At 44.4% G+C, this 24,895-nt stretch overlaps 3 protein-coding genes and 2 non-coding genes across 13 annotated transcripts in view; 4 read left to right on the top strand and 1 right to left on the bottom strand.

Annotated features, from left to right (window-relative positions):
• Positions 1-350: 350 nt before the first annotated feature.
• On the bottom strand, positions 351-422 carry trnaw-cca (transfer RNA tryptophan (anticodon CCA)). The gene has a single exon. It is a non-coding gene; the product is annotated as a tRNA-Trp (tRNA).
• Positions 423-998: 576 nt separating this feature from the next.
• trnae-cuc (transfer RNA glutamic acid (anticodon CUC)) lies at positions 999-1,070 on the top strand. Its single transcript has one exon. It is a non-coding gene; the product is annotated as a tRNA-Glu (tRNA).
• A 186-nt stretch (positions 1,071-1,256) lies between these two features.
• st6gal1 (ST6 beta-galactosamide alpha-2,6-sialyltranferase 1) lies at positions 1,257-9,779 on the top strand. The gene is made up of 9 exons (XM_069509988.1): positions 1,257-2,143; positions 3,507-3,598; positions 6,393-6,599; positions 6,697-7,065; positions 7,204-7,468; positions 7,588-7,685; positions 8,185-8,286; positions 8,520-8,694; positions 9,161-9,779. Exons 2-9 carry the CDS (start codon positions 3,587-3,589, stop codon positions 9,433-9,435), a joined length of 1,503 nt encoding a protein of 500 aa, XP_069366089.1. The 5' UTR covers positions 1,257-2,143; positions 3,507-3,586; the 3' UTR covers positions 9,436-9,779.
• A 2,599-nt stretch (positions 9,780-12,378) lies between these two features.
• Positions 12,379-21,706, top strand: uimc1 (ubiquitin interaction motif containing 1). Of its 8 annotated transcripts, none has more exons than XM_069509984.1 (23): positions 12,379-12,480; positions 12,777-12,864; positions 12,907-12,933; positions 13,233-13,360; positions 13,727-13,793; positions 14,151-14,269; positions 14,410-14,584; positions 14,673-14,818; positions 14,937-15,659; positions 15,779-15,845; positions 15,920-16,017; positions 16,158-16,276; positions 16,758-16,884; positions 16,976-17,080; positions 17,297-17,352; positions 17,866-18,041; positions 18,226-18,290; positions 18,465-18,573; positions 18,671-18,961; positions 19,209-19,390; positions 19,689-19,737; positions 20,069-20,102; positions 20,274-21,706. In XM_069509984.1, exons 2-23 carry the CDS (start codon positions 12,810-12,812, stop codon positions 20,455-20,457), a joined length of 3,102 nt encoding a protein of 1,033 aa, XP_069366085.1. In that variant the 5' UTR covers positions 12,379-12,480; positions 12,777-12,809; the 3' UTR covers positions 20,458-21,706. The 8 variants fall into 8 exon arrangements, with proteins under 8 accessions (XP_069366085.1, XP_069366080.1, XP_069366088.1 ...); XM_069509979.1 differs by having other exon boundaries at positions 12,907-12,960; XM_069509987.1 differs by lacking the exon at positions 12,907-12,933 and having other exon boundaries at positions 12,380-12,480; positions 12,777-12,860; positions 13,232-13,360.
• A 365-nt stretch (positions 21,707-22,071) lies between these two features.
• LOC109644131 (hexokinase-4-like) overlaps positions 22,072-24,895 on the top strand; it is an 8,418-nt gene continuing 5,594 nt past the window's right edge. The window contains exons 1-2 of one of the 2 annotated variants that reach the window (XM_020109459.2): positions 22,072-22,157; positions 24,048-24,155. In XM_020109459.2, coding sequence (XP_019965018.1) covers positions 24,048-24,155 — 108 coding nt within the window. In that variant the 5' untranslated portion in view covers positions 22,072-22,157. Of the gene's footprint in view, positions 22,158-22,520; positions 22,628-24,047; positions 24,156-24,895 lie in introns of those variants that run through there. The other variant, XM_020109460.2, reaches the window with a different exon arrangement.

Genomic DNA, 24,895 nt, shown 5'->3' with positions numbered 1-24,895 from the left:
TCACAGTGTAAGTAGGTCTGTCTTTAAAAAGATGCACACTTTTAGAAGCAGGGACTAAAAAGAGGATTTTAGCTTCAGCTCCCACTTCTGATCGACTCCTTACAAAGAACCTGAGGCGTTACCGCGGAGACAGAGACAGTGAATTGTAGAAGTGTTTGAGGACGAGTCAGGACATAATACGTGTTTCACAATATGGAGAGGGTAGATACAGCACCTCACAGATCTGTCATGTGCAGTACGTGGTGCTGCTCTGTTATTAATCGTTAGCTCGTCTGTGACTGAACCTGTGAACAGATGTGATGAAGATCAACCGGATCATCTCCTCTCGTTATCAAAACAATTAAAAAGTTTGACCCCGACGTGATTTGAACACGCAACCTTCTGATCTGGAGTCAGACGCGCTACCGTTGCGCCACGAGGTCCTGAAACTACCATTGGGATTCGGCAGTAGTTGTATGAGCACAGAGATGCTAACGCTAGCACTAGGAGAAACTAAACGATAACTACCCTGTAATTGATAAATCGAATATCTGCGGCACTGACGACGTTTGGACACGTGAAGCTGACATCACCGACCCGATGACCGACCTCAGCACCGGCGGTAACACGGTCTGTGGGTACAGTTCACCGGTACATGAAGCTAACCGACGTTAGCTCATCAGGAATCTTCCCTGAAGTGAAGTCAGCAAACTGAGTGAACGTCACTAAGGTTCAATGGTTTAATCAGCAGTTACCTGGTCAGTACACGAAGGAACTCAGTGTTTGATTCCAGAGATTATTAAACTCATTGAAACATCATGAAAGATGACGCGTCACCATGTGCTCGGTTCAACACGAGAGGAGACGCTCACAGTCAAGACTGGAGCGACACGCAGACATGTATGGAGCACGAGAAATGACTTAAGTATAAATAAATGTATAAATACATTTTACACATTTCCACATTTATTAATGCTCCTGCATAGAAAATGTTAGAAGATCTTCACAGACGCCCAGTGTCCCTGGTGGTCTAGTGGTTAGGATTCGGCGCTCTCACCGCCGCGGCCCGGGTTCGATTCCCGGTCAGGGAACACGTTTTTTAATAGCGATGATGAAAATAGAATTTTTATTAGGAACAGAGAAGAAGAAGATGATGGTGGAGAGAGAGAGAGAGAGAAGGAGAGAGAGAGAGAGAAAGAGAGAGAGAGAGGGAGGCAGAGAGAGAAGGAGAGAGAGAGGGAGGGAGGCAGAGAGAGAGAGAGAGAAGGAGAGAGGGAGGGAGGAGAGAGAGGCAGAGAGAGAGAATAGAGAGAGGGAGGCAGAGAGAGAGAATAGAGAGAGAGAGGGAGAATAGAGAGAGAAGGAGAGAGAGAGATAGGTAGGCAGAGAGATAGAATAGAGAGAGAGAGAAGGAGAGAGGGAGAAGGAGAGAGGGAGAGGGAGAAGAGAGATGGAGAGAATAGAGAGGGAGATAGAGAGAAGGAGAGAGGGAGAAGAGAGATAGAGAGAATAGAGAGGGAGAGAGAGAGAGAAGGAGAGAGAGAGAGAATAGAGAGGGAGAGAGAGAGAGAAGGAGAGGGAGATAGAGAGAAGGAGAGGGAGAGAGAGAGAGAAGGAGAGAGAGAGAGAGAGAGAAGGAGAGAAGGAGAAGGAGAGAGAGAGAGACCCCCCCCTGTAGAAACCTTCTTCAAATTCAGTTCATTTACACTGAATCACTGATCCCCTTCAAAATAAACCACATACAATGTGTACATTGTAACATGTATCTCCATGAGATGTGTTTCAGTGTGTACAAATACACACAGTGTGTACTTTCACATATTTGTATCATCTCCACTGTTGATATTTCTAATTGTATCATTAGCACCAGTACCTCTGATGCTGCTACGTTCCCTGCTCTTATTTTGAATGCACGGACAGGAAACGCTGTCCCGTCCCGTCCTCTCGAGCTTCCCTCCGTTTTCTGCAGAGACCCGCAGCTTCTGTGCGCGCTCACACACACATGCAGCCACACGCGCACAGCGGCCTCGGACCGGACGGACGGACGCAAGCACCGAGGAGAACCGGGAGCATGACCGCGGGAACGACGAGCTGCCCGGTACCTTAACGACCGAGGAGCCGGGGACCGAGGCGGCTGTTACCGGAGGAGCATCACTGAACACAGGTCAACGAACATAACATCACATCCATCCACCTCGTTCTATCTATGCATCCCTCCATCCATCCCTCCATCCGTCTATCCATCCCTCCATCCGTCTATCCATCCCTCCATCCACCTCTATCTATTTATGCATCCATCCATCCACCTCTATCTATCTATCTATTCATCCATCTCTATCCATCTCTATCTCTGTCTATCTATCTATAATAGATTATTATTTATAATAAATCCACAGTATTTTGCACTATATATTTTCAATACAGTTATTTTAGGTACATTCTGTGGTTCAGTGGTGTTTACACTGTAATCAATGTCTTAATTGATGAATTAGTTATTTCATTATTCATTAATATTAATTAGTTGATGTGTTGCCAGGTTGTGGAAAATATGCAGTTAATAACTGAGACGTCTCTGATCAACATTCATATGTAAACAGATTATTAATATTTTAGGGCCAGAGTTGGATCTGAGGACGCTGTTGATATTATGATATCATATATTTACAGGATTATCAGTGTTCAACCATTTACTAATCATAGAGTTCAGCCTGCAGCCGTGGCTTATCTTCGGTTTATGTTGATTATTTTCTCTGGTCATTACGATTCAGTATCAGGACGATAGTGATTCACTAAATAAATTGATGGGAAATCCACCAAATTAAAAAAAAAAAGTACTTTCTGAGATCAAATTGGGAAATTTACAAGAAAAAAATCTCAAATTTATGAGAGAAAAAAAGAAATTTGCTCTGAGATCAAATTCACACACCACAGCAAATCTATGACGTAACGTCCTCAGAGAAAATTCAAGTTCTTTTCTCCAGAAATCCAACAAAAGCTTTTTTCTATCAACTTTACAAATATAATCTTGAAAATTCTAGTTTTTCATTTCACCTACAATGACCCACTTCACCAAATTGAATCAATTAATGATTTATTCTTAAAAAAGAAAAACTCTGAGAAGTTCCCAGAGTGAAATGTTTTGTGTTTGTCCCACTGATACACAGGCTCAACCAATCAGGAGTCAGTCTCAGCTGTCAATCATGACGTCTCAGTCTGTTTTAATATCATCAGATAACTCATTAAAACCAAACTGATCAGAAACATGGCGTATATTTATGACATATACTGCAGCCAGCCACCAGGGGGTAGTCCAAACGTTTTGGCTTCACTTTTAGAAGTGGTAATTTACTTTGTATGTAATCGCACGAAGGGGAGAGTTTGCTACAGGCGTTCGTCCGAAGTACTCACTGTGGCCTGTGAACATAAAGCTGACAGTGTTGTTTGTACACAGATAATGCAGTTTTTTATCTCTACATATATATATATATATATATATAAATACATATTGTATATATCTGCGTCCACAGAGGCGATGAGGGTAAACCTGGAGGCAGCAGCCCGTTTCTAAGCAACACCAACAGCAACACAGCGAGCGGCGCCTCACACCATGGGCTACAAGGTAACATCACCACTGAGCTCCAGCTGCAGACATCAGTCCACTCCACACGTGTCCAGTGGAGTGGACGTGTGTGTGTGTGTGTGTGTGTGTGAGACTCACAGCTTCAGCGGTAGTAACGGTTGTGTGACGCCCACTGGAGTGTGTCTCTCACAGATTTATGTACAAACGTTGGACCTGGTTTCTGATCCGAGGATTATTCACATCATCAGTATCAGTGCAGAGTAACACTTCATAAATCAGAGCGGGATCGATCTGTGATCTCACTGCATGAGTCAGGACGAGATGAAATATTCACTGAGGCTCCTCCACGTTCAAACAGCTACAGAGGAATAACAACAGACTAAGTTAATGACGTCACTGATTTCATGTAAAACAGACTGACATGGGAGATAGTTCAGTTGTTCAACATTTAATTTACATTAATCATATTATGTTATATCATATTATATTATTTTATAGATAGTAAAATGACCTTTCATGTGTTTCCTGTTCTGCTGCTACAGGATGTGACCTGTGTCTGTTTCTCTGTAGCATGTTGTTTTCCATCTAACCTCTGTTTCAACCACAAACAGACACTGCAGCCGACCAACAACATGGTTTGATTGAGAGATTCACTGCTGCTGACACACACTGTACACAACATGCAACTCATGTGTGCATGTGCGTCAGTGTGCATGGCAGATTAACACACACACACACACACACCATACATACACACGCCTACCTTTTAATCTTGAGTAGTTCATAGCTCCATAAATCCAAATATAACACACACACCTCTGGCTGCCTGCCTGTGTGTGTGTGTGTGTGTGTGTGTGTGTGTGTGTGTGTGTGTGTGTGTGTGTGTGTGTGTGCGCGTGTGTGTGTGTGCGTGCGCAGGGGATTGAGGGTGACATCTTTAAGCAGATATCTGGTGACACCACCATCTGTCTGAATCCCTGCAGCTCGCAGCGTCGCAGTAATGCAGGCATTCATTCATTCAGTCATTCAGACATTTGTTCATTCAGTCATTCAGTAGCCGAGCGTCTCGTCTGCAGTCGTGCTTCTCTGGATTCACTCCTGTGTTGTGCTGATTCTGATTCAAACCTGCAGAACTTTATGAGTTTTCTGCTGCAGACAAACAGAGATGATGTCATTTCTCCTCTTAAAGCTTCCTTCACAACTGACGAACTTATTTCAGGACATATTGAAATGTGACTAACAGTAAAATATCTCAAAGTAAAAAGCTGTTGTTGTGTTGTTGTTGTTGTTGTTGTTGTTGTTGTGTTGTGGTTGTGTTGTTCATATAGCAGCAGTGTCACAGCACAGTGTGACGCTGCTCACAGTATTCAGCCTCTGGCTCTGCACAAAACCAACATATAGAACTAACAGGGACATATTGATCATATAAGTCCAGACTCTGTGTGTGTGTGTGTGTGTGTGTGTGTGTGTGTGTGTGTGTGTGTGTGTGTGTGTTTCACAGTGTCTCATATACACAATAGATCCCATCGATTCCTCTCGTCTTTCTCGTCTCATCGGCCACAGTCCGTCAGGCTACGTTTTTTTTAAATCACATGAAGCGAACACAGGGTTCACCGAGCTACCGATTGTTTGGCATTTTGTCCACCGCCATCTTGTTTTAAAAAAATCAGAAGTAGCCATAGGCAGGGGGTGGAGCCTTACCATTGGACAGTACTAGCTGTCAATCACACTGTGGTCTCCACCCCCCAAACACATCCAGTTCTTTCTGGTCTGTTTGACTCTAAATGATCTTAACTGATAAATGAACATCAGCTGTTTGAAGAAGACTGGAAACTAGAGACTGAGACAAAAACGAGGAGGAAAGAGGAGGCGTGTTTCCTGAGCTGAAAAGAAACCAGGCTGTTGGAATCTAAAAATGGCCGCCGTGTGAATCAAGTGAATTCATCCCTTTTATTGGAGCCATGTCCCCGAGCTGGCATCAGGCCAGATGTGAATATAAAAACCCATATTATCAGAAATTAATTTGATTCTGACTCAAACTTCTGGATCAGTTTTCAGTGACAGTCGATATATTCACTTCACTTCTATTTTATTCTGTCATTATGCGTGACCTCCTGCTGCCAAGCACACAAGCAGCACTGTAGCCACACAAAGCATCATGGGAAGAAGAGCGACCGATGCCCTCTGCTCCTGTAAATGCACTTCCCCCATGTTCCCTCTCTTTTCTCTCTCTCTCTTTTTCTCCTTATCTCTTGGCCTCTCTCGTCTCTCCCGTCTGCTGATGAATCGAGCGCTCCTCCTCCTGCTCCCCCTCTTTCTCCCTGATTTCACTCGTCTCCCGGGGCAGTGACGACTCGCTCCCTCGCTCTTACTCTTCTGTGTTGTTTTCACTCACTCAGGGATTCACTAGTAGTCGTCTTTAAAGGACGAGTTCAAAGAAAATATTGACTCACTCTCCTCTGGTGGCATCAATTCTGTGGAGTTTAATTATTCATTTGATTATTTTACTTCTTGAACAGAAAGTAAACATTTAATAGATATCTATCTCTGATGGAGTAGTTGGTTAATAACTCATCGATGTACATCACTGAAGCTATCAGGCTGCAGACAAGACGAGCTGGTGATTTGGAATCGGTTTTGATTTCTTTTTGGACCAGATGCAGATAAATGTTCTAAGATGCTGTTTTTCACTTTCTTCAACATAGAAGATTTGTGCTGTTTAATCAAAACATATTTCAGGATGCGACTGTTGGTCACATTGCAAACAGCTAAAACTACTTGAACCACAGTAAACGGTTTTAACGTGTCAGCAACACGTGTGTTTCCTCTGCAGATCCCCGGGGCCGCGATGGACCGAGTCAGCCTGCTGTGGCGCCTGAGGCGTCGGGCTCGCCGCGGAGCGTTCTGCATGGCCTTCTTCTGCATCTCCATGGCTCTGCTCTACGCCATCTGTGCTGAAAACAGCGTGCCGGTCACCGACGCCATCTTTGGGGTGCGGGCAAGAACTCGGGCTCAGCCTCGTGCACACTCTGTCATCAAGGTGGGTTTATTCCTTTCTGTCTGCTCTGCTGAGTTATTTCTTTAACCTCTTGCCCTAAAAGTGAAGCGTAACGTCGTCGTCTCTCTGACACCCTCAGGTGCTGCGAGGCGGAGCCAAGCCCATGTACATCGACCCTCAGAAGCTCCCAGGTGTCGTCCCAGGTGACCCTCGCCGTCCAATCCCTGTCCTCTCCTCTCCGAACCACACCCACGAAGTGGTGGACTCAACATCAAAGCGGAAGTCGAGGGATCGGGAGCCCTCTGGGTTTTTCGCTCATCTGCTGCCGCGCCCCTTCACTCACGCACTGGAGACCCTGTTCGGAGGCCGGCGCAGGGGGGAGCTGAGCGGCAGAGGGGGGGACGCAGAGTTCTTCGGGCCTAATGGGCTCCTGGGAGAGGTGTGGGATGATGAGATGTCCAGTAGCATGCTGGGAAACCGACTGAGGAGGGTGGTGCAGAACTATCAGGTGAGAGATTTCAGCTGTTTCAATACGCTCATGCTCCAGGGAGGAGACAACAGGAAGAGATGTTACTGAACTGATTAATGTTGATATCAGCACGAGTATAAACTTAAACTCAGACTTTGTGACCATTTTGTTTTTCAGTCGATGAACAAATATGGAGTTGAGGTTTCCGGCCCCGGCGGCGTCTCCAGCAGACCGAAGCTGAGTGGCCCCGAGCTTCTCTGCCAGCTGAAAGACAAGACAGAGGTGGCGACCTTGACCTCTGACCTCCAGCCCTTCTCGTCGCTGCCCTGGGCCGCCCAGCTGCCGTCCAAGCCACTGACCTCTGACCTCGGGCCGTACAAGAGCTGTGCCGTGGTGTCGTCAGCCGGGTCGCTCCGCTACTCCGGACTTGGCAAAGAGATCGGTGAGATGAATTTAAATTGTCCGTTTGTCCGTGAAATATAAACACAATAAAAACTATAAACACAATAAAAACAGAACAGTAAAAGTGACACTTCCTCTAAAGTATTTATTAAATTACAGACTCCCATGATGCCGTGCTGCGCTTCAACGCCGCACCCACCAGCGGCTACGAAAAAGACGTCGGCTCAAAAACCACCATTCGCCTCATCAACTCACAGGTAAACAAACATTTCTACAGACTGTAAATAAAGATATGAACGTGAACGGTGTTGAGCGCCCCCCGGTGGCTGTCTGCTGTGTAGGTCATCAACTCCACCTCCTCCATGTTAGCGGATATATAAAAACAGGCTGAGACATCATGATTGACAGCTGAGACTAACCTGTGATTGGTGCAGAGCGTGTATGGGCGGGACCTCGATAGCACGGCTCCACCCCACGATCAGTACAGACTCTAACTGCAAGTTACGTCATTCCCGGAAGATGGCGGCATTTGTGTCTGAGTTCTTTTTGTTTATATTTTGTACAACAGGAGGAAGTGGAGACGTGTCGTCCATCCTTATTTACAGTCACTGATCGTCTTAACATGTTTGTAATTTTTATGAACGCAAGTTTCTGTCTCTTTGTTTTAATTTCCTTTTTGTTTCATTTCAGTTTGGATTTCTGTATTTCTCAATCTTTCGGTGCAGATGAAAACACTTGAGGTTTTCCTGTGTGCAGGTGATGGCGTCTGACGATCATCATTTCCTGTCCAGCTCTCTGTACAGCTCAGGTGCTCTGGTGGCCTGGGACCCCGCCCCCTTCTCCGCTGACCTCACTCAGGTGATGTTCACCTGCTGTAATGTAAAACATCATTCGGATCTGATAAGGCTGCATTTTCTTTTTTCTCTTAACGACCTGCTGCTCTGGTTTTAAATCCTTAGAGTCTCATGATGTCTTTTTATTTAACAATGACGTGTCTGAGGTCATGTGGTCACTCTTACTCCATAATTGACCTCTGACCTTTGTTAATCCAGATGATGTTATTAACACGCCCCCTCTTCCCCCTCCCACAGTGGTTCAACAGGACGGACTACCCGATCTTCGCCCAGTACCAGAGATACAGACGACTCCACCCCCTGCAGCCTTTCTACATCCTGCATCCGCGCTTCGAGTGGCAGGTGTGGCAGCGAATACAAGACAACATGGCAGAACCCATCCAGAAGAACCCGCCCTCCTCCGGCTTCCTTGGTACGTGAAGCGTCGGTGGAGCGAAAAAAAAGTGACCTTCCTGTAAATGGGAGGTCACATTTGTTCTGTAAAAGCATGAATGAATCAATGAGATAAGAAATTAATGAATTAAAATACACAAAATTACTTGAGTTAAATGAAGTAATGATAAATAATCAATCAAATGATTATGACTGTGTGTGAAACTATTTCAGAGACAAATGAGACTTAATGAAAATGAATGATTAAAAATAATGAACACTGTGAATGATTAGTCAAACTTTGTTTGGAAAAAAAAGGGAAATTCAAGCAACTCAATGACAGAGTGTCATTGAGAAACTACCTGTTTCCACAGACTTATTTCACAGTGACAGTGACAGTGACCTCCGAGTCTCAGTCTGACAGTAAAACAACAGTTGCTCCGTCTCCTACGTCTGGTAAATGATTTATAAAAACCTCATTATGTTATCTTCTAAAATCTGCCCAGGCACCGTCCTGATGATGTCACTGTGCGACGTGGTGCACGTCTACGAGTTCCTGCCGTCACGGAGGAAGACGGAGCTCTGCCATTACTACCAGCGTTTCTTCGACGCCGCCTGCACGCTGGGCGCCTACCACCCGCTCCTCTACGAGAAGAACCTGGTGAAGCGGATGAACCAGGGCACCGACCGCGACATCTACACACACGGACGCATCACGCTGCCCGGGTTCAAAAAGATGAACTGCACCCAGGCTGCTGCTGGAGGCCTGATGCACCACTGACTGAGCACACACACACACACACACACACACACACACACACACACACACACACACACACACACACACACACATACACACACTTACACACACATGCACCGCCCACGCAGAACCCTGCATGAAGAACACACAACAACGAGGCCAGACGCATGAAAACCTCCACCTCACTGCCGAACAAATGACCGCAACTCACTATAAATACTTATGGGGACATTCCAACTGTAAACTAACCCACGTCTCAAATGTTAAAGGACCATACCGCTGTTTTTGCAGGTTTTAGCCAAGTGTGTGCATCAAATATCACCGTCAAACATCATAATTTTATTTTTTTCTGTAAAACAAAAAAAGACATTTCATATAATCTGGTTTAACAGAAACACACCAATCATCCACCACATTAAAACCAGTCACCTGCTTAAATTTGGTTTTATTATTAACGTCACCTTTGAAAGTGACGATGATATTACGTGCACACATAATTTATTGTTTATTGACTGAAACGTTCAAAAAGAATTTGGTTTGGTCTTTAATCCTGAAACAAGAACAAATCAGTTTTGGACAAATGGATGTGATTCTTCTCAAATCTCTGCACTGATGAAACTCCACACCTGTACAGACAACCGTGACCTGTTAATATATATATGCTGTAACAGATTCATCCACCGTGAGGAGCTGTGAGTTCCTGCCCGCGCTCTTTCATCTGCACATCTTACTTTAACGTGGAAAAGCTTCACACAGTCGTTCTCTTCCTGATTGGTTCTTATCAGTCACATGACTCGACTACCAGCAGTGAATACAAAGCCTGTAGAGCAGCAGGAGGCGGGACATGACGTATAAATTCGGTGAGAATGTGAGAAAACATCTGGAACCTTCCCAGTGAGCGAGTGGGCGTGTTGATGAGGTTTCTAACACGTGACGGACGTGAAACTGGAAGAACACAAATCTCTCAGGATGAAGAAGAGGAGCCGTACGCGTAGAAGACGAAGACGTCAACTTGGAAAGACGAGGAGGTTCCAGATGTTTTGGTGATGAGGGCCGACGCCGGTGTGGACGAGCTGTAAACAACAACACTGATCTTTACACAGCACAATTTATACGTCATGTCCCGCCTCCTGCTGCTCTACAGGCTCCGCCCCTCACCTGAATGTCCCCCACGTGTTCCGGTTGTTGTGGACGAGTCGGACAATCGACATTTGAATATGGCTACAGGACAAATAAATGTCCATTAGTGTTCTCACACACAGAACCTCTTTCAGGAACATGTTCACTTCATGTCTGAAAACATCTAGTTACTGACGCGGAGCTGAAACACAGATGGTTTTCACGTGGTCGTGTCCTGAGCTGAATTTGAACCAATCAGCACAAACCAAGTCTCAACTCTGTTGTTGTTTTTCTAATCAGAGCTTCATTGTTTATTCACGAGGGAAACACTTGGATAATTGATGTCATTTCATTTCAGAGGAAAACCAAGAGAACGTTTTCTCTATGCAGCTGCACTCGTCCTCCTGCTCCTTTAATTTCAGTGCTGACAGATGAACTCTCTCCCTCGTTGTTCGGCCGTTAATGTGGTTTCACTTTATTTCCTTTTTTTGGTTTGTTTTTTTTAGGACGTGAACTCTCAGCAGCATCACTGTTGATGCTTGTGTTCACTTTTCTTTCAGTTAATCTGAAATCAACGTCTTTGACTTTTTTATGATTCATTTCCTGAAGGGCCATGAAAGTATTAAAAAGCCGTAAAGAGAGTTTTGCTGTTTTTTTTGTTATTTATTTAATGTTATGCTGCAGATTTTTTTTTGTCTCAGGCAACAAGCGGTCATTTCCTCTTAGTAGATTAAACCTTCAGACACGACTCGGGGCTGAAAAAGTCCGTGGCCCAAAAATAAATGAACAGTTTTTATTTACATGAATTCTCTGAACAGGAAGCTGAAACTGAGCCTCGATCAAAGATCAATCAAAGCTAACGAAGTAAAAGACAAACCTTTGTGTTGTATATTGATTATTGAGTTTTAAGGTTTGGGCCAACGTTTCTATATAACATCAGGATATTAATCAAAAGGTCTCAATCAATAAAATATGATATATGATATGATAAAATATGTTGATTCATATTTCATGATTCACTGAATTATGTTATTTCATGAAGAATTAAGTTTTTTGTTTGCAGACTTTGTTCCTCCACCTCAGCGACTTCAACCAGTGATGGTGTCAGAAATATTTTCATTTTACTGGATCAGAAGTGAAAAAGGTTGAGAGCCACAGGTTTAACGCCTCTGCTGAATTTAACATTTTCACCCCAACGTTTCATCACAGTGAATTTTTAATCCTGCAGGCGTCAAAGTTCAAAACCATGATTATTATTATGATTACATTAGTTTCTCTGTGTTGAAACAGGAGCGAGTGAAAACCCTCCCACATGTATTTAGAACTTTAGAACTGAGACCATCGATCAATAAAGAACTGAAACAAAATGATTTGTGATTATTACTGATTGAGTTGATTCCTTTAACTGAAAACCTGCTGGTCGTAAAGATGAATGTAACTTTAAAAATACATGACGACGTGCAGCTCCGAGAGGAAGCTGAACTTCTTCTACTTTTTCTCAGAGCTCAGCGCTGATGTGGTTTTTATGAGCAGAGATCGGCCTCAGTGGTCACATGGTACTGAAATGCACAGTTGACAAAATCACATATGAACTCCATTACAATAGTAACTTTATTCAAATATAAATCTATGACAAACAATAAAGAAATTTAACTAAAATCTTTTTAAAAAAACATTATTTTTGATTTAAATGACAATATTTCACTACATACACTGGATCTATTATCAGTTTTTTTTAAGGAGTAATTAAAATAGGATGCAGCTCGTTTTTTGTGTCATCGGTGCGGGTTTCCACGTAATAAAAGTCCGTGAATGCACCACAAAAACACCAGAGAGTCCGTGAAGGCGTCGCGTCGGCTGCGTGGGACCCACGTCAGCGACGCGGCAGTCACGTGATTACGTGCCCAGAAACAAACATGGCGCCGCGAAATCCCAGAGAAGTGTGTTGTGAGTGATTTTAAACCGCTTCCTCTCCGTCTGTCGCTGTTTTCACAAACTTTGTTCACTTCCACGCTTCAACCAAGAGCGGAAATGAAACCGGAACTGTGTCCGTCGTGTTTCCCGCCTCGTCTGCAGCTTGTTTCCACGTGAATCGATGTTTTTATGACGAGAAGATTTTCTCAGGAACTTCAAACCTTTAAACGAACTTCGAGCATCAACTTGTGATTCATCAGGAAATCATTCGACTCGTTTCGTGTCTATGACTCAGCTGTTTTTTTATTTTTTTTAAACTTGTAACACAGAGGCTGGTTGGTTGTTGACGAGCCTCCGGACAGATGAGAGGAAGAAGAGGAGGACACTCTTCATCATCATCATCATCATCATCATCAGGTAAACACTCTTGATCATCATCCTTATCTTCATCTTCATCAGGTAAACACTCTTCATCATCTTCATCAGGTAAACACTCTTCATCATCCTCATCAGGTAAACAGACTCTGTTTACCTGATGAAGAGAAACTTCTCTGAAACTTGAGGATTCTCTTTAAAGCGTTAAACATCCGGGTTTAGAGACAGTTTTCCACTTTGGCCCTTTTCCATTAAATGTTGTTGAATCCTCCGAACGTGTGTGATTTCAGATCTGAGCTGTAAAAAGAAAAGCATGAAAACACAGAGTTGTTCAGGTGAAGGATTGTTTTGGTTGTTGATCTTGTGTTTGTGGAACTTGAGTCTTTTTTTTTTGTTTGTGTCGGTCGAAGTCGCTCAGGAGAAGAACAGAATGTCTCTGAGGAAACAAATCATCAAGGAGGCGACTAACGTTCCCACAGAAATCATCATCGACGACAACTCGCAGGAGCTGGAGTCTGTGGACGACCGAGATGGAACGGTAGAGAACTGAGAATATGAGAGAACTGAGAATATCAGAGAAATGAGACTATCAGAGAACTGAGAATATTCTCTGCCGTCAGCTGAGACAAACACAGGCTCATTTTTAAATGTTTCATCTCTGGAGTAACCGAGTCAGTCTGGTTGAAGAAGTTAAAGCTGTTTTTCTAAAGCACTTAGTTTAGAATTATTAAGTTAAATTAAGTTTGAAATGTGGATTTGCCGGTTCCCTCTCGACGTTTTTAAACATGTCTTTTTAAAGGGTCTTCTTTGAATAAGGTTATGAAGAACAAAACTCTGAGATCTGTGAAACACGAGGTTTTCATGAAGTCGATGTCAGAACTTAAGCTGTTGCTTGTTTTTCCAGGAGGAGCTCTCGTCATCAACTCGACACAGGCGCAGGAGAGAGCGGGAGAACCAAACCAAACCCAAAGGTACGAAACACACAGAAACAAATTCAAAACGATAACTCCGAGTGTCAGATTTCCTAGTTTTGTGCAGGTTAAACACAGTTAAAGATGTAAAAATAAGTAAATACAAAACTTAATTAAAGACTGAAGAGACTGAATTCTGAAAATTGAAAATACAAATGTGAGTAGAAAACCACTGGATGCAGCAAACTGAGGAGACGTGGCTCTGACACAAATTTAGCTATGAAATAAAAACACCAATAAAATATAGTAAAACTCTCTTAGTAAAGTTTGTAAGAATTCATGTAGAAGCCACAGTTCTGTATTAAAAAGGCAGAACATTGAATTACGGAGTGATGAGTAACATCGTCTGTGTTCCAGAGATGACTGAGGAGGAGATGATGGACCTGGCTCTGCGTCTGAGCGAACAGGAAGCCAGCAACACGGCGCTCCAGCTGCAGCGGGAAGAGGAGGCCGTGATGAAAGCCATCCAAGAGAGCGTGAGCATGAATCCGAGCGAATGAATTCATCCAACTGTTCTGAGATAAATCCTCTGTCATCAAGTTCATGCGCGTACCTGAAATCAGGCGCCGACCTTTCCGTGGAGTTCCTGGCGTCATTCTCTTCTTCTGCACCGCAGATGGTCGGACAGACTCAGCCGTGCCCGCCATCCCAGAGTCAAAGCCTCCTCGCCCACGCCTCGCTCAGACTCTGCTCCCGACGGAAACTCCTGCGCTCGAATGGGATGAGGACGTCGTCCATCGACCAGGGAGCCTCCGAGGACGTCTGTACGCCCGAGATAGACCTGACCCGAGGTGAGTTGCCGGAGAACGAACAGTCACAAACTTCTAATTTAAAATCAAACTGTGAAGAACTTAAAAAAGTTCTGTGCTTTATTCCCAGAAACAAAAGGAGCCGGAGATGAAATAAAGAACAGGAATAAAAAGCGTAAAAGAAAAGAAGGAAGTCCTCCGCTCAAGACGTCAGACTTTTCACAGAAGATCGACTCTCAGGCGTCGTCCGGCGGCTCCGAGCCTCTGGACTCACAGGTCTGACGAGGACAAGTTTTTTTATCGTCTTTCTTTCTTTCCTATCGAGACATCATGTCCTCCATCTTTATGGTGTAACAGCTGCAGCTCTGTGTGTGTGTGTGTGTGTGTTTCTCAGAGCTCTGACTCGGTGCAGGTCGATGACCGTCTGCTCCGTAAATCGCCCGTCTTCCTGTCCAATGACTGCAAAGCGTTGGTTCAAATCCCGCGGCTGAGTCAGGACCTGCTGGAAACCTGCAGAAGCTCAGGGTTTGTATTGTGCTCTCAGGACACTTCCTCCCCTCAGACGTCTCTGCCCGCTGAAACCAAGAGCCCGACGTTTCCCAGAAGCCCCGGCAACCTCACGTCTTGTCCGAAGAGTCCTGTCTTCTCAGAGACGCTGCAGGGAGATGATGACGAAACGCAGCTTACGCAGGGTCTTGAGTATTTAAAAAGTCCTGTGTTTGGCAGGAACACCGAACGTGAGACGACTCCAAGTGCCTGCGAACCTCTCGTCAGTGTCTGTGAAAACTCAGGGTTGGAGTTCTCCTCTCAGGAGACTTTTACCTCCTCTGTGAGGACCACTTCCCGTCGGCCTCAGAGCCCCGTCTTCCCAAGAAGCCCAGCCCTGCCCCCTCCCCCGGGAAGATCATCGATCCGCAGCAGCCCCGTCTTCTCAGAGACGCACCGAGGAGCCGCCGAGCGAAGTCACGGCTCTTCTTCGAGTCCGGTGTTCGGCAGCAGTGGACGAAAGCTCAGTGATGACGAGCCGAAGACGTCTGCGGTTCCTTCAGAGGTCGGAAGGTCAAACAGAGAAGTGAGTCGAGCCGTCTGCGAGGAATCATCTCAGAGGCCGACGCAGGTGAAATATTTTAACGTGCTTTGACATTTGTTGTCAGGCTTCTCATCTGTTTCTTCATAAGTCTTCAGAACATCCAGACACTTTGTCATTTCTCTCTTTTTCTCTGTTTTTGATCGAAGTCCTGCGACACTGACCCTCATCAGGACGACGTCAGGTTGAACACGATCTCCGTGACGTCTCCGTCAGGTAAAGTGGAACATCACACGCTCCTCGTCGAACGTGTTGTGTGATTCTTTTCTCATGCTTTTTCCTGGTTTCAGATGATTCACAGGAAACACCTGAAGACTTGAACGCAGCAGAGACGGAGCTGACCAGCGACATGGTGCTCGTCTGGTCTGACAAGGACGAGGACATCACGGTACAGAGACTCTCTCTCTCTCTCTCTCTCCGTCCCAACAATTCAGATCAGTCCTCCCTCCTCTTGTCTATGTGTCATGGTTTCAAATGCATTTTAAGAAAATAAGTTATTTCTCTTGTTCCTGCGTCCGTCTGTTGCAGCCGGCATGTTCTCCGAGCCCGGTCTTCTCAGAGGAGAGAGGTGCTGGTCTGGCAGATGTTCATGTTTCATCCCTGAACCACGACACAGCAGCTTCTCCAGGAGCAGAGTGGAGGAGCAGGTAGAGAACACACAGACCTGAGAGCTTGATGATCACACATCAGACTCACATCGATCATCAGATTGTCTTTTTCATTTAATTTCTCTCTTAACTGAGGCTGTTTGAGTTTTGCTTTTTTGATTATTCTCAGAAGTTACTGTTCAAGTGTCACTAACATGTGGCTGCAGGGGGCGCTGTTGCTCAGTAAAAGTCACTGTTGCCATCAACGGCTGCAGGACGTCTGCCTCCTCTTTTTCTGTGCATCGTCCACAAACTAGAGTTTGTATATTCAAACGTTCATACCTCTTTGCTTCTTTATATATCGTAATACATTTCATTTACACGTTGACAGTGCTGTCGTCAGGGGAAATTTGAGGTTCGGGGGATCAAACCTCGACCCGTTCTACCTCCTGAGCCACTCCATACACATAAACACTGTATAACAAGGTCTCCTGTCAGCGCAGAGCAATGGGACTAATCAACACTCTCCATGTTCCTGCAGCTCCACAGAGGAGGAGCTCCAGCCAGTCGAGGGGGCGTGTGCTCCGCCTGCAGTCGGGCCGACGGTTCACTACTACTGGGGGGTTCCCTTCTGTCCCCGAGGCCTGGACCCAGACGCCTACACACAGGTGATAAAAGTGACGGATGATCGGACGAGAGACTAAAGTGATCTCAAAACCCACATGATGAATGTCTGTGTACGTTCAAATCCTCTCTCAGGTGATCCTGGCTCAGATGGACGTTTACGACAAGAGTCTGAAACAGGCTCAGAGGCGTCTGCTGAGGAAGGCGCCGTGGGGGGGCGCCATCCTGCCACAGCCTGAGGTACGACCGGGATTTGAAATGAGACGTATTCTGTTCGTCTTCAGGTTTTAATCAGTGTTGTTACTTTAAAATGTGAAAAATAAACAGCATTAAAATCCTGTTTTTCCACATTTACTCTTGTTTTTTAAATATATATGGACACGAAATTCACCAGAATAAAGTTTCATGGTGTTTGAAATAAAATCAGTGAACAAGCATCTTGTATTTTTCCCCCAGAAATCTCCTTCACCTGAGCCGTCTGCTGAGTCGCCTCAACGTCTTGTTCCTCGAAGGTAAAACTCCTCTTGTGGTTCAGTTCATTAAGAAACGGATCCCTACGTATTCACATGACACATACCTGATGATGACGAAGACGTTATCGTCGTCATCATCATCATCAGGGTCACGCTGCAGACTCGTGACTGAAGTCTGCACGTGTTCCTGACGTGTTCTGGAGGTTCTGTATATATAACAGGGACGGACGTGAAACTGGAAGAACACAAATATCTCAGGATGAAGAAGAGGAGCCGTACACGTAGAAGACGAAGAGGTCAACTTGGAAAGACGAGGAGATTCACAGGACAAACACCAACTACACAAAATGTCCAAACACTGTTTGACATAGTTCATGAAAACATCTTCAGAGAAAGTGAACGCTTCTCTACCTGCAGTAACGTCTGTTTTCCACTTGGTGTCAGCACTAACTGTGAACGTGCTTCTGCTCAGTTAAACTCGGCACTAAACTTCTGACAGATGAAGTGTAGATGTCATCGTGACGTCTGTTTTTCCTTCCCTCTCTTTTCCAGACGAGGTCTCAGATTGAAGAAGAACAACCAGAGTGAAGAGTCTCCGCCAGCTGAGGAAGAGGAGGAGGGTGGAGAGCAGAGGGATGGGGAGGAAGAGGAGGAGGCAGAGAAGGAGACAGAGGGAGGAGAAGGTGAAGAAGGACGGATGGATACTGACGACTGTGATGTTTGTCCAGGTACTGAAACAATGTGATGAAAGTCTAACTTTCATAAACTGATGATTTGAAGTCGTTCGTCAGTCGTTTGACAACAGACACGTTCTGACGCTGTTTTAGAAAACGACAAGGTCAAAGATCAAAGTCCCCACCTCCATCTGACGCTGATGACTGTTAAATGTTTTTCTTCTTCTTTCAACATCAGAAACTCAACTGAGTAACAACGATGACGACGAAACACAAGTTCTGACGATTGACTCCGGGACCGAGGTGAGTTCACGTCCGGAGACCGAGAGTTCAGAGCAGATGAAACAGCTTGATGTGAATGAGACGTTCAGGGGCCTGAGAACGAGCTGTGAGCTCATCAGCGTTCTTTTATTTACAGGTGTTAATACATCATATAGAATAAATCTAATTTTAAAATATGCTTCTATGTCCCTGTAGCTTCAACCTGAAAGTCCTGATCTCCCCGTGGTCCAGAAGATTCCTCGAGACGATTCTCCAGCTGTGGTCGAGCCGCCGCAGGAGGAGGAGGAGGAGATGGAGGTGGACGGTGAGTTCGAACGCGTAACCACGAGAAAAACTTTCATTTTCGTTGATTGATTTTGAATTAATATTAATTCCTCTCTAAAAATGATTCATGTTGTCAGCGGCAGTTTGTGGAACAATGGAGATAAACATCCCTGTCGGCGGCGATGCTGCACACAAGAAAGGAGAGGACATGAAAGAGGACGACGTGGATCCAGACGTGGACGAGATAAAGGTCAGAGGGCTGCAAAGGCCGACGTCTCCGGAAGTGGATCCCGCCGCCATCGCTCCGAGTCCTGAAGCCAGCGTGGACTGTCCCATCTGCCAGGGATCCTTCCCGGTGACAAAGATTGAGTGGCACGCAGCGTACTGTGACGGAGAGGTGGCTGTCCTGGACGAGAGGGCGCCTGAAGGTGAGAGAGACAAATCTTTCTTTGGTAACGTCTCATATCTCAGATCAAACTTTAAGTTATTTTTTTCATTTCATCGTTCAGTTGCTTTTCTTTTTACCCTCAGACATCACAACGTGCTACTGTGCCCCCCCCCCCGAGTTTGTTTTAAAGTGACAGACGTCTGTTTTCTTTGCTGCCTGGCGTCGTTTCTCTCGTCTCGTTCACGTTGCGTTGAGTCGATGGTTTAAAGTGACTCTCTCCACTTTAGTGTCGTCGAAGCCTCGAAGGAAGCGACGAAGAGCAGAGGTCGCAGAAGCTGAAGAGACAAACGACTCCGTCAACAGCAGGAACCAAGAGAAATGCTTCATCTGTCAGAAAAACGTTCCTCTGAGAGAATACACCCGACACACCGAGCTGTGCATCCACCGCCGACCACCGAAGCCTGACACGGTGAGTCACGTCATCCACGAGGGGCCGACCGACCGCAGGGACGACAGAACAGGAACCAGCTGCTAAATCAAAATGACGACTGGGGACCGACGTTGTTGTTGTTGTTGTAGTTCATCATAATCCTGCGACAATTCAGTCATCACTCGTTTACGCGTTTACTCTGCGCCGAGTACTTTCTATTTGTCTTTTCTCTCTGAGCTCACTGTAAAGTTCTGCATTTAGAGAAGTAGAGATTCGTGAGTGATTTCAACCAAACTGTTGAATAAACTTTCTCTCCGTTATATTTCTGACCCTCCAGAGAGGAAATCTGCTCTCAGCTCTGGAACAAACAGAAAACAGAGGATCGGGTGAGTCTCTGCAGCTTCTTCAAAGTTTCTCCAGGTTTGGTTCGAGTCCTCACACGTGTCCCGTTTGCTTCAGGCTGCTTCCACAGGACGACGCTGAAGTTTTCAAACTTTTTGGGAATCTCCAAAACACAAATCTAAAATGAATTAGATAATCTCTATATATATTTATTTATTCTGTAATCGGACGATTTTTATCAGCCAGTTGTGATCTTAGATTTCCTGGTTCACGGGTAAAACTTTCACGTCATTGATCACAATCGACATCAGGAATGTCGTTGCAGCCTGAGGAGAAAGAAAATCATATTTACTGACGTTGTTGTTTTGTTTCCAGAAGCCGGGCCGTCAGGAACCAGAATCCAGCCGGGGTGAGAGAACTTAGAGACGTGATCTTTTATTAAAGCTCATTTCACTTAGTTCACTTCAATCCTGTAAAATGTGTTAAACAGAAATGAAACAGGGAGTGGTGTTTTTTATTGGACTTTCTTTATTTGACTTTCCACCTGGTTCCATGTTGACGTTTGTCCCTCCACGTTTAGAGAGGTCATCGACCTGCGGGATGACGACGACGACGAAGAGGAGGAAGAGGAGGAAGGCGTACGAGCGTTGAGCATCAGCAACTCTCCCATCAGATCCTTCACTCCCATCTCCGAGGCCGCCGGCTGCCTCATCGACTTCAGGAGGCAGCAGCGAGCCAAGAAGCCGAGCCACAGACGGAGATGAGGACGAGCCTCGAGAGGACAAGCGTCTCCGGGACGGCGGCGCTGACTGAAAACATCAGAAACCAGAGCCTTAAGTAAAACCTGCAGATTCATCAGGTCAGACGAGATGTTACAATGAAAGAGGAGAGACTTTTCCCCCCGGTGGATTTTTAGCAGGTGAACGTCTCAATGTGCGAAAATCTCATTTCCTGTGCCACTCCCAGTTTTTTATGTTTCCTTCCTGCGTTGAAGATGTTTCTGTCTACCTCCGTCTGTCCAACACAACGAACCGCAAACCACTCTGATCTGAAATGTCTCCACGACGTCTGAGCAGATTTACATGCTCCCAATCCTCTGACTTTATCACAAAGATACAGTTGTCTTATCAAACGGCGTGGACCAGTTTTTAAAATCATCCTCCGGCCAAAACCCAGCGGGATGTTTTCGCACTGACGAGAAACTTTTCACTGTACACGTTGTTTGCTCTTCTCGTTTTCTGTCTTTGACTTCAAACCTGTATCTGCACTTTAGACTGAATTTGCCAGTTGTTTGACTCAGCAGAAGTAAAGTCACTGTGATGCACTGAAACAAACACGTTGACTCATTAATGGACGACATCTCACAACACTGCACCAGCTCGGTATCTTTCTTGACGCGGACGAACTTCTGTGTCGTCACATCTCGGCTTCAAACGGTCGACCTGAGGTTTCCTGTGAGGCTTTGAAAACGACGTGAAGTTTCATCAGACTCTGTCACAACGTTCGGTTTCATCAACTGCGTCAAAGACAACGAAACGAATATGAAGAGCAATCATCAGAGTTCAGATTAAATCTGAACCTTCGTTTACCTCAGGACTGAATGTGGGACACACTCAGACCAGGACAGAAGTATTTGGACACTTGGAGCTGCAGGAATAAAATCACAGATGGACATTAGTGTCTCAGCTCTTCCTGTAAATCAAACACTGCTCAGTCAGAAAATAACACTTTCAGATAATTAAAAGGAAAGATAAAGATTTACTGGATATTGTCCTGTGACCCGCAGTCAGTAGTTTTAACAGAGAAACATCTTCCTCTGCAGACAGTTGATTTATTTATTCAGAAAAGTGATTCGATCAAAAGTTCAGGACAAAAATAAAAACACTCTCGTTTGAAGATTCTTTGTAGATTTTGAGTTTTTTCTTTTTTTTCTTTATAATTGTTTTTAAAATGTCTTTTTTTTTTAATTTAATAGACAAAAATTTTAATCAATAAAAATACTATTAAAACAAACTGACTTATGTTCCTTTAACAGAACCAGATACAATCAATTATGTGTTCTTCAGAAAGCAACTCAGAAAAAAATCATTTAAAAACTATAAAATACCTTTTATATGTTTAATGAAATGTATTTATAACAAAGTCAGAGTGAAGTTTAGATCAGCAGTGATGACGTCAGAGGTCTCTGTAGTTTCCTTTATGATCTGCTCCAGGATCTGCTCCAGGATCTTTACCCGCTCCTCCCTCCGTCTAACTCACCTGTCAACCAGCTGTCAATCATCCTCCGCTTCATCCAGCTCTTCACGGAAGCTGAAGCGCAGTGGGTGTAAACACTGCCCCCCCCCCCCCACCCCACCCCCCGCAGTGGGTGTCAACACTTTGTCTCTGCCCCCCCTCTCTCGTCTCTCATTCATTAAGGAAGTGAGTCAGTGCACTCAGACGCAGTTGGACACAGGACGCACAGGTGAGAGGCTTTTACTTTGAAAAGACTGATATTTACATGATGAAGAGTTTCTTTTAAAAGCAGTTTGATTTTGTCTGAGAAGTTTTTCTAGAGTTTTTAAAAAAGAGAACTTAAGATCCTCCTCAAGTGAATCTCCTCAGACAGCAGCTCCAGAGATCTGCTGCCTCTTTCCACCCTCTGCTTCCTCTTTAAAGGGCCCCTGTGTGGCCCCTGAGCCCCAGGTTGACCCCCCCCCCTCAGCTGCTGCGTTCGAGCTCCTCTCTCACAGTCGGCTCACGTCGATCTCAGCCGGTGTTTGAACACCTCAGGATCTTTTGTCAGCTGACGATCCGACCGGTCTGGTGTGTTCTCTGTCGCCTGCAGCAGGAATCTGAAACAGACGTTCAGTTCAGTTTGAAAAGACTGAAACACTTCGCGTTCAGGTGAAGCTGACGGAAAAACACAACCTCCTGATTGGCTCCTGCGTCCAGGTGTGTTACAGGTTTTCATTGTAAACCGTGAATGAAAATGGACGATGCGTCTCCAGCTGTTCACGTCCAGCTGTTGCTCCTCAGGGGAACGTGAACCGACTCTTTCACTGCTGAATATTTCTCGAAATCCCTCAAATATGAAGCCAAACTTATCTCGCCTACGAACGCTGCCATCTTGTGCCGATTATGTCACATACAGTCCCGCCCCCATACATGCTCTCGACCAATCCTCAGGTTTGTTACCGGCGTCCCATTAATCCAAAAATAGATCGTGAACGGAGACACGAGTTAGACTCAACGCTGTGACGCAAAGTTTCAGTGTTTCAGAATGAAACTGATGAAAACTCAATTATTTAAAGTCGAGGTTTTCAGCCACAGGTTCTTGAAGCGGTTTTCTGTTTCCTGCTCTTTTCTCTCTCTCAGCTCTTTGTTTTTATTTCCCAGATGAGTTGACTCTTCTTTGTTTTTAATCCGTCAGATATTTTTACAGTTTTTTTTATTTGGATCAGTCGGATGAGGAAGAGCAGGTGGAAGTGAAATTAAGAGTTTCCTGTTTTTAAAAGTCACATGATTTTCATTTTCAGCTGAACTTTTCCACTCTCAGTGAAGTGAATATAAAACTATACGTAAATATCAAAAGATCGATCTGTCGCCTGCATTCAAATGAGAAATCTTTAACATCTTGTTGAAATTTACTTTCATATAAGTTCAAACATCAAAATACAACATAATTCCTAGATTGTTTCAAGATTTTAGATCCAGAGGTTGAACTCTGGTTCCGCTTATTTGTTTTTTCTCAACATTTTATGTCTCTTCGCATTAAATTACGACTTTATTAACGTGATATTACAACTTTATTTGTTTTCTTTCAATATAAATACCGAAATACCCTGTGGCACTCACATGCTAACAGCAGAGTAAAATGTTATGACCTGCTGGTGGCGCTACAGCAAAAGTCAGAGGACGTATTGTCCACGTTTCGGACATTCTGAGCCACTGGATGTCGAAATGTTTCACTGCTCGTTTCTGTTCAGATTCATGATCAGTATTGAACGAGGCTGGTGAACTTTGATTATCTGATCTGGTGTCAGATTTGTTTTACGTGATTATTTATATTATATTTATTCTTCTTCATTTCTGAGATGAAACAAACTTCACCGAGATGTTGGAACATGTTTTAAGATTACACAAATCGTATTCTATTATTTTACATCATATAGTATTATATTGTATAATGTAATATACTGTATATAATATATATGGCATGCCGTTCAGGAAATTAGACCTTTGAATATATGGAATGAAACTTGACAGCATGCCATAAATACAGTATTATATTATATATATATTACATTATATATTATAGACTGAACAGGTTTTGTCATTTTTGTGATCTGGCTCTTTTCATCTTTTTCTCCAGATGAGTGACTCAGCATCAAACGTCTCTCAGGTTTCTAAAAAATCAAAGATGAGCGGAGAAACTGCGAAGCTTCACGTGGACGGGATCCCTGCGGACACGCTCCGTGAGGTACAAACATGACATCATCTGTATTTACAGAGACTGGATTCACACCAACCTTCTGCATTTTTCATATTTAATGGTCAGGTGTTTAAAAATGTCATTGTTTTTTGCTTAAATTCCTTTTTTTAAATCTCATCGGCACGTTCACTCTCATCTTTCATGAAGTGGGAAGTCAATTGTTTTATTCTTATTATTCTTATTATATTTCATGTAAACAAACTCAAACAGTCAAACATAAACCTCATTTCTTCTCCTTTAGCATCTCCTCCTCTTTCTTCTTCTTCTTCTTCATTATCTCTTCCTGTTTCTTTTTTTTTCTCGTTCTTCTATTTAATCTTGTTCTTCATTGTCTCCTCCTTTTTCTTCCTCTTGTTCTTCATCTTCTTCTTCATTATATCCTCCTCAAACTTCTTTTTCTTCATCTTCTTCTTCTTTATCTCCTCTTCTTCTTCATTGTCTCCTCCATCTTCTTCTTCTTCTCTGTATTTTTCCACAGACGTGTTGGTTCAGGTCTCGATGTTTCTCTCCTTGATGTGAAACATTATATTTCTGCCTCGCCCTCTTTTCACGCCGTCGTGTCACAACACGCTTGTCGTCACTGAGGGCGTGGCCGACTTCATTCCTGCATCATGACTCTGATCTAATAGAAGTCGGGTTTGAACCTCGATGGTTCAACCTGCAGCGTGAAATAAGAACGACCCACAGCAGCCAATCAGAGTCCAGGAGGGGCCTGATGTCACTGGTCC

The sequence above is a fragment of the Paralichthys olivaceus genome, chromosome 15 (assembly GCF_024713975.1).
Source record: "Paralichthys olivaceus isolate ysfri-2021 chromosome 15, ASM2471397v2, whole genome shotgun sequence".
Taxonomy (NCBI): domain Eukaryota; kingdom Metazoa; phylum Chordata; class Actinopteri; order Pleuronectiformes; family Paralichthyidae; genus Paralichthys; species Paralichthys olivaceus.
Note: the sequence above shows the minus strand (reverse complement) of the source record. Positions and strands in the feature narration are given on the sequence as shown.

Bases quoted from the DNA above. Each gene is read 5' to 3' on its own strand.
- uimc1 (XM_069509979.1), top strand. From the start codon at position 12,810: ATGAGAGGAAGAAGAGGAGGACACTCTTCATCATCATCATCATCATCA. The intron at 12,865-12,906 runs GTAAACACTCTT...CATCTTCATCAG, and splicing joins ATCATCATCATCATCATCAG to GTAAACACTCTTCATCATCT. The intron at 19,391-19,688 runs GTGAGTCACGTC...CTGACCCTCCAG, and splicing joins GACCACCGAAGCCTGACACG to AGAGGAAATCTGCTCTCAGC.
- st6gal1 (XM_069509988.1), top strand. The intron at 7,686-8,184 runs GTAAACAAACAT...TCCTGTGTGCAG, and splicing joins TTCGCCTCATCAACTCACAG to GTGATGGCGTCTGACGATCA. The intron at 8,695-9,160 runs GTACGTGAAGCG...AAATCTGCCCAG, and splicing joins GCCCTCCTCCGGCTTCCTTG to GCACCGTCCTGATGATGTCA.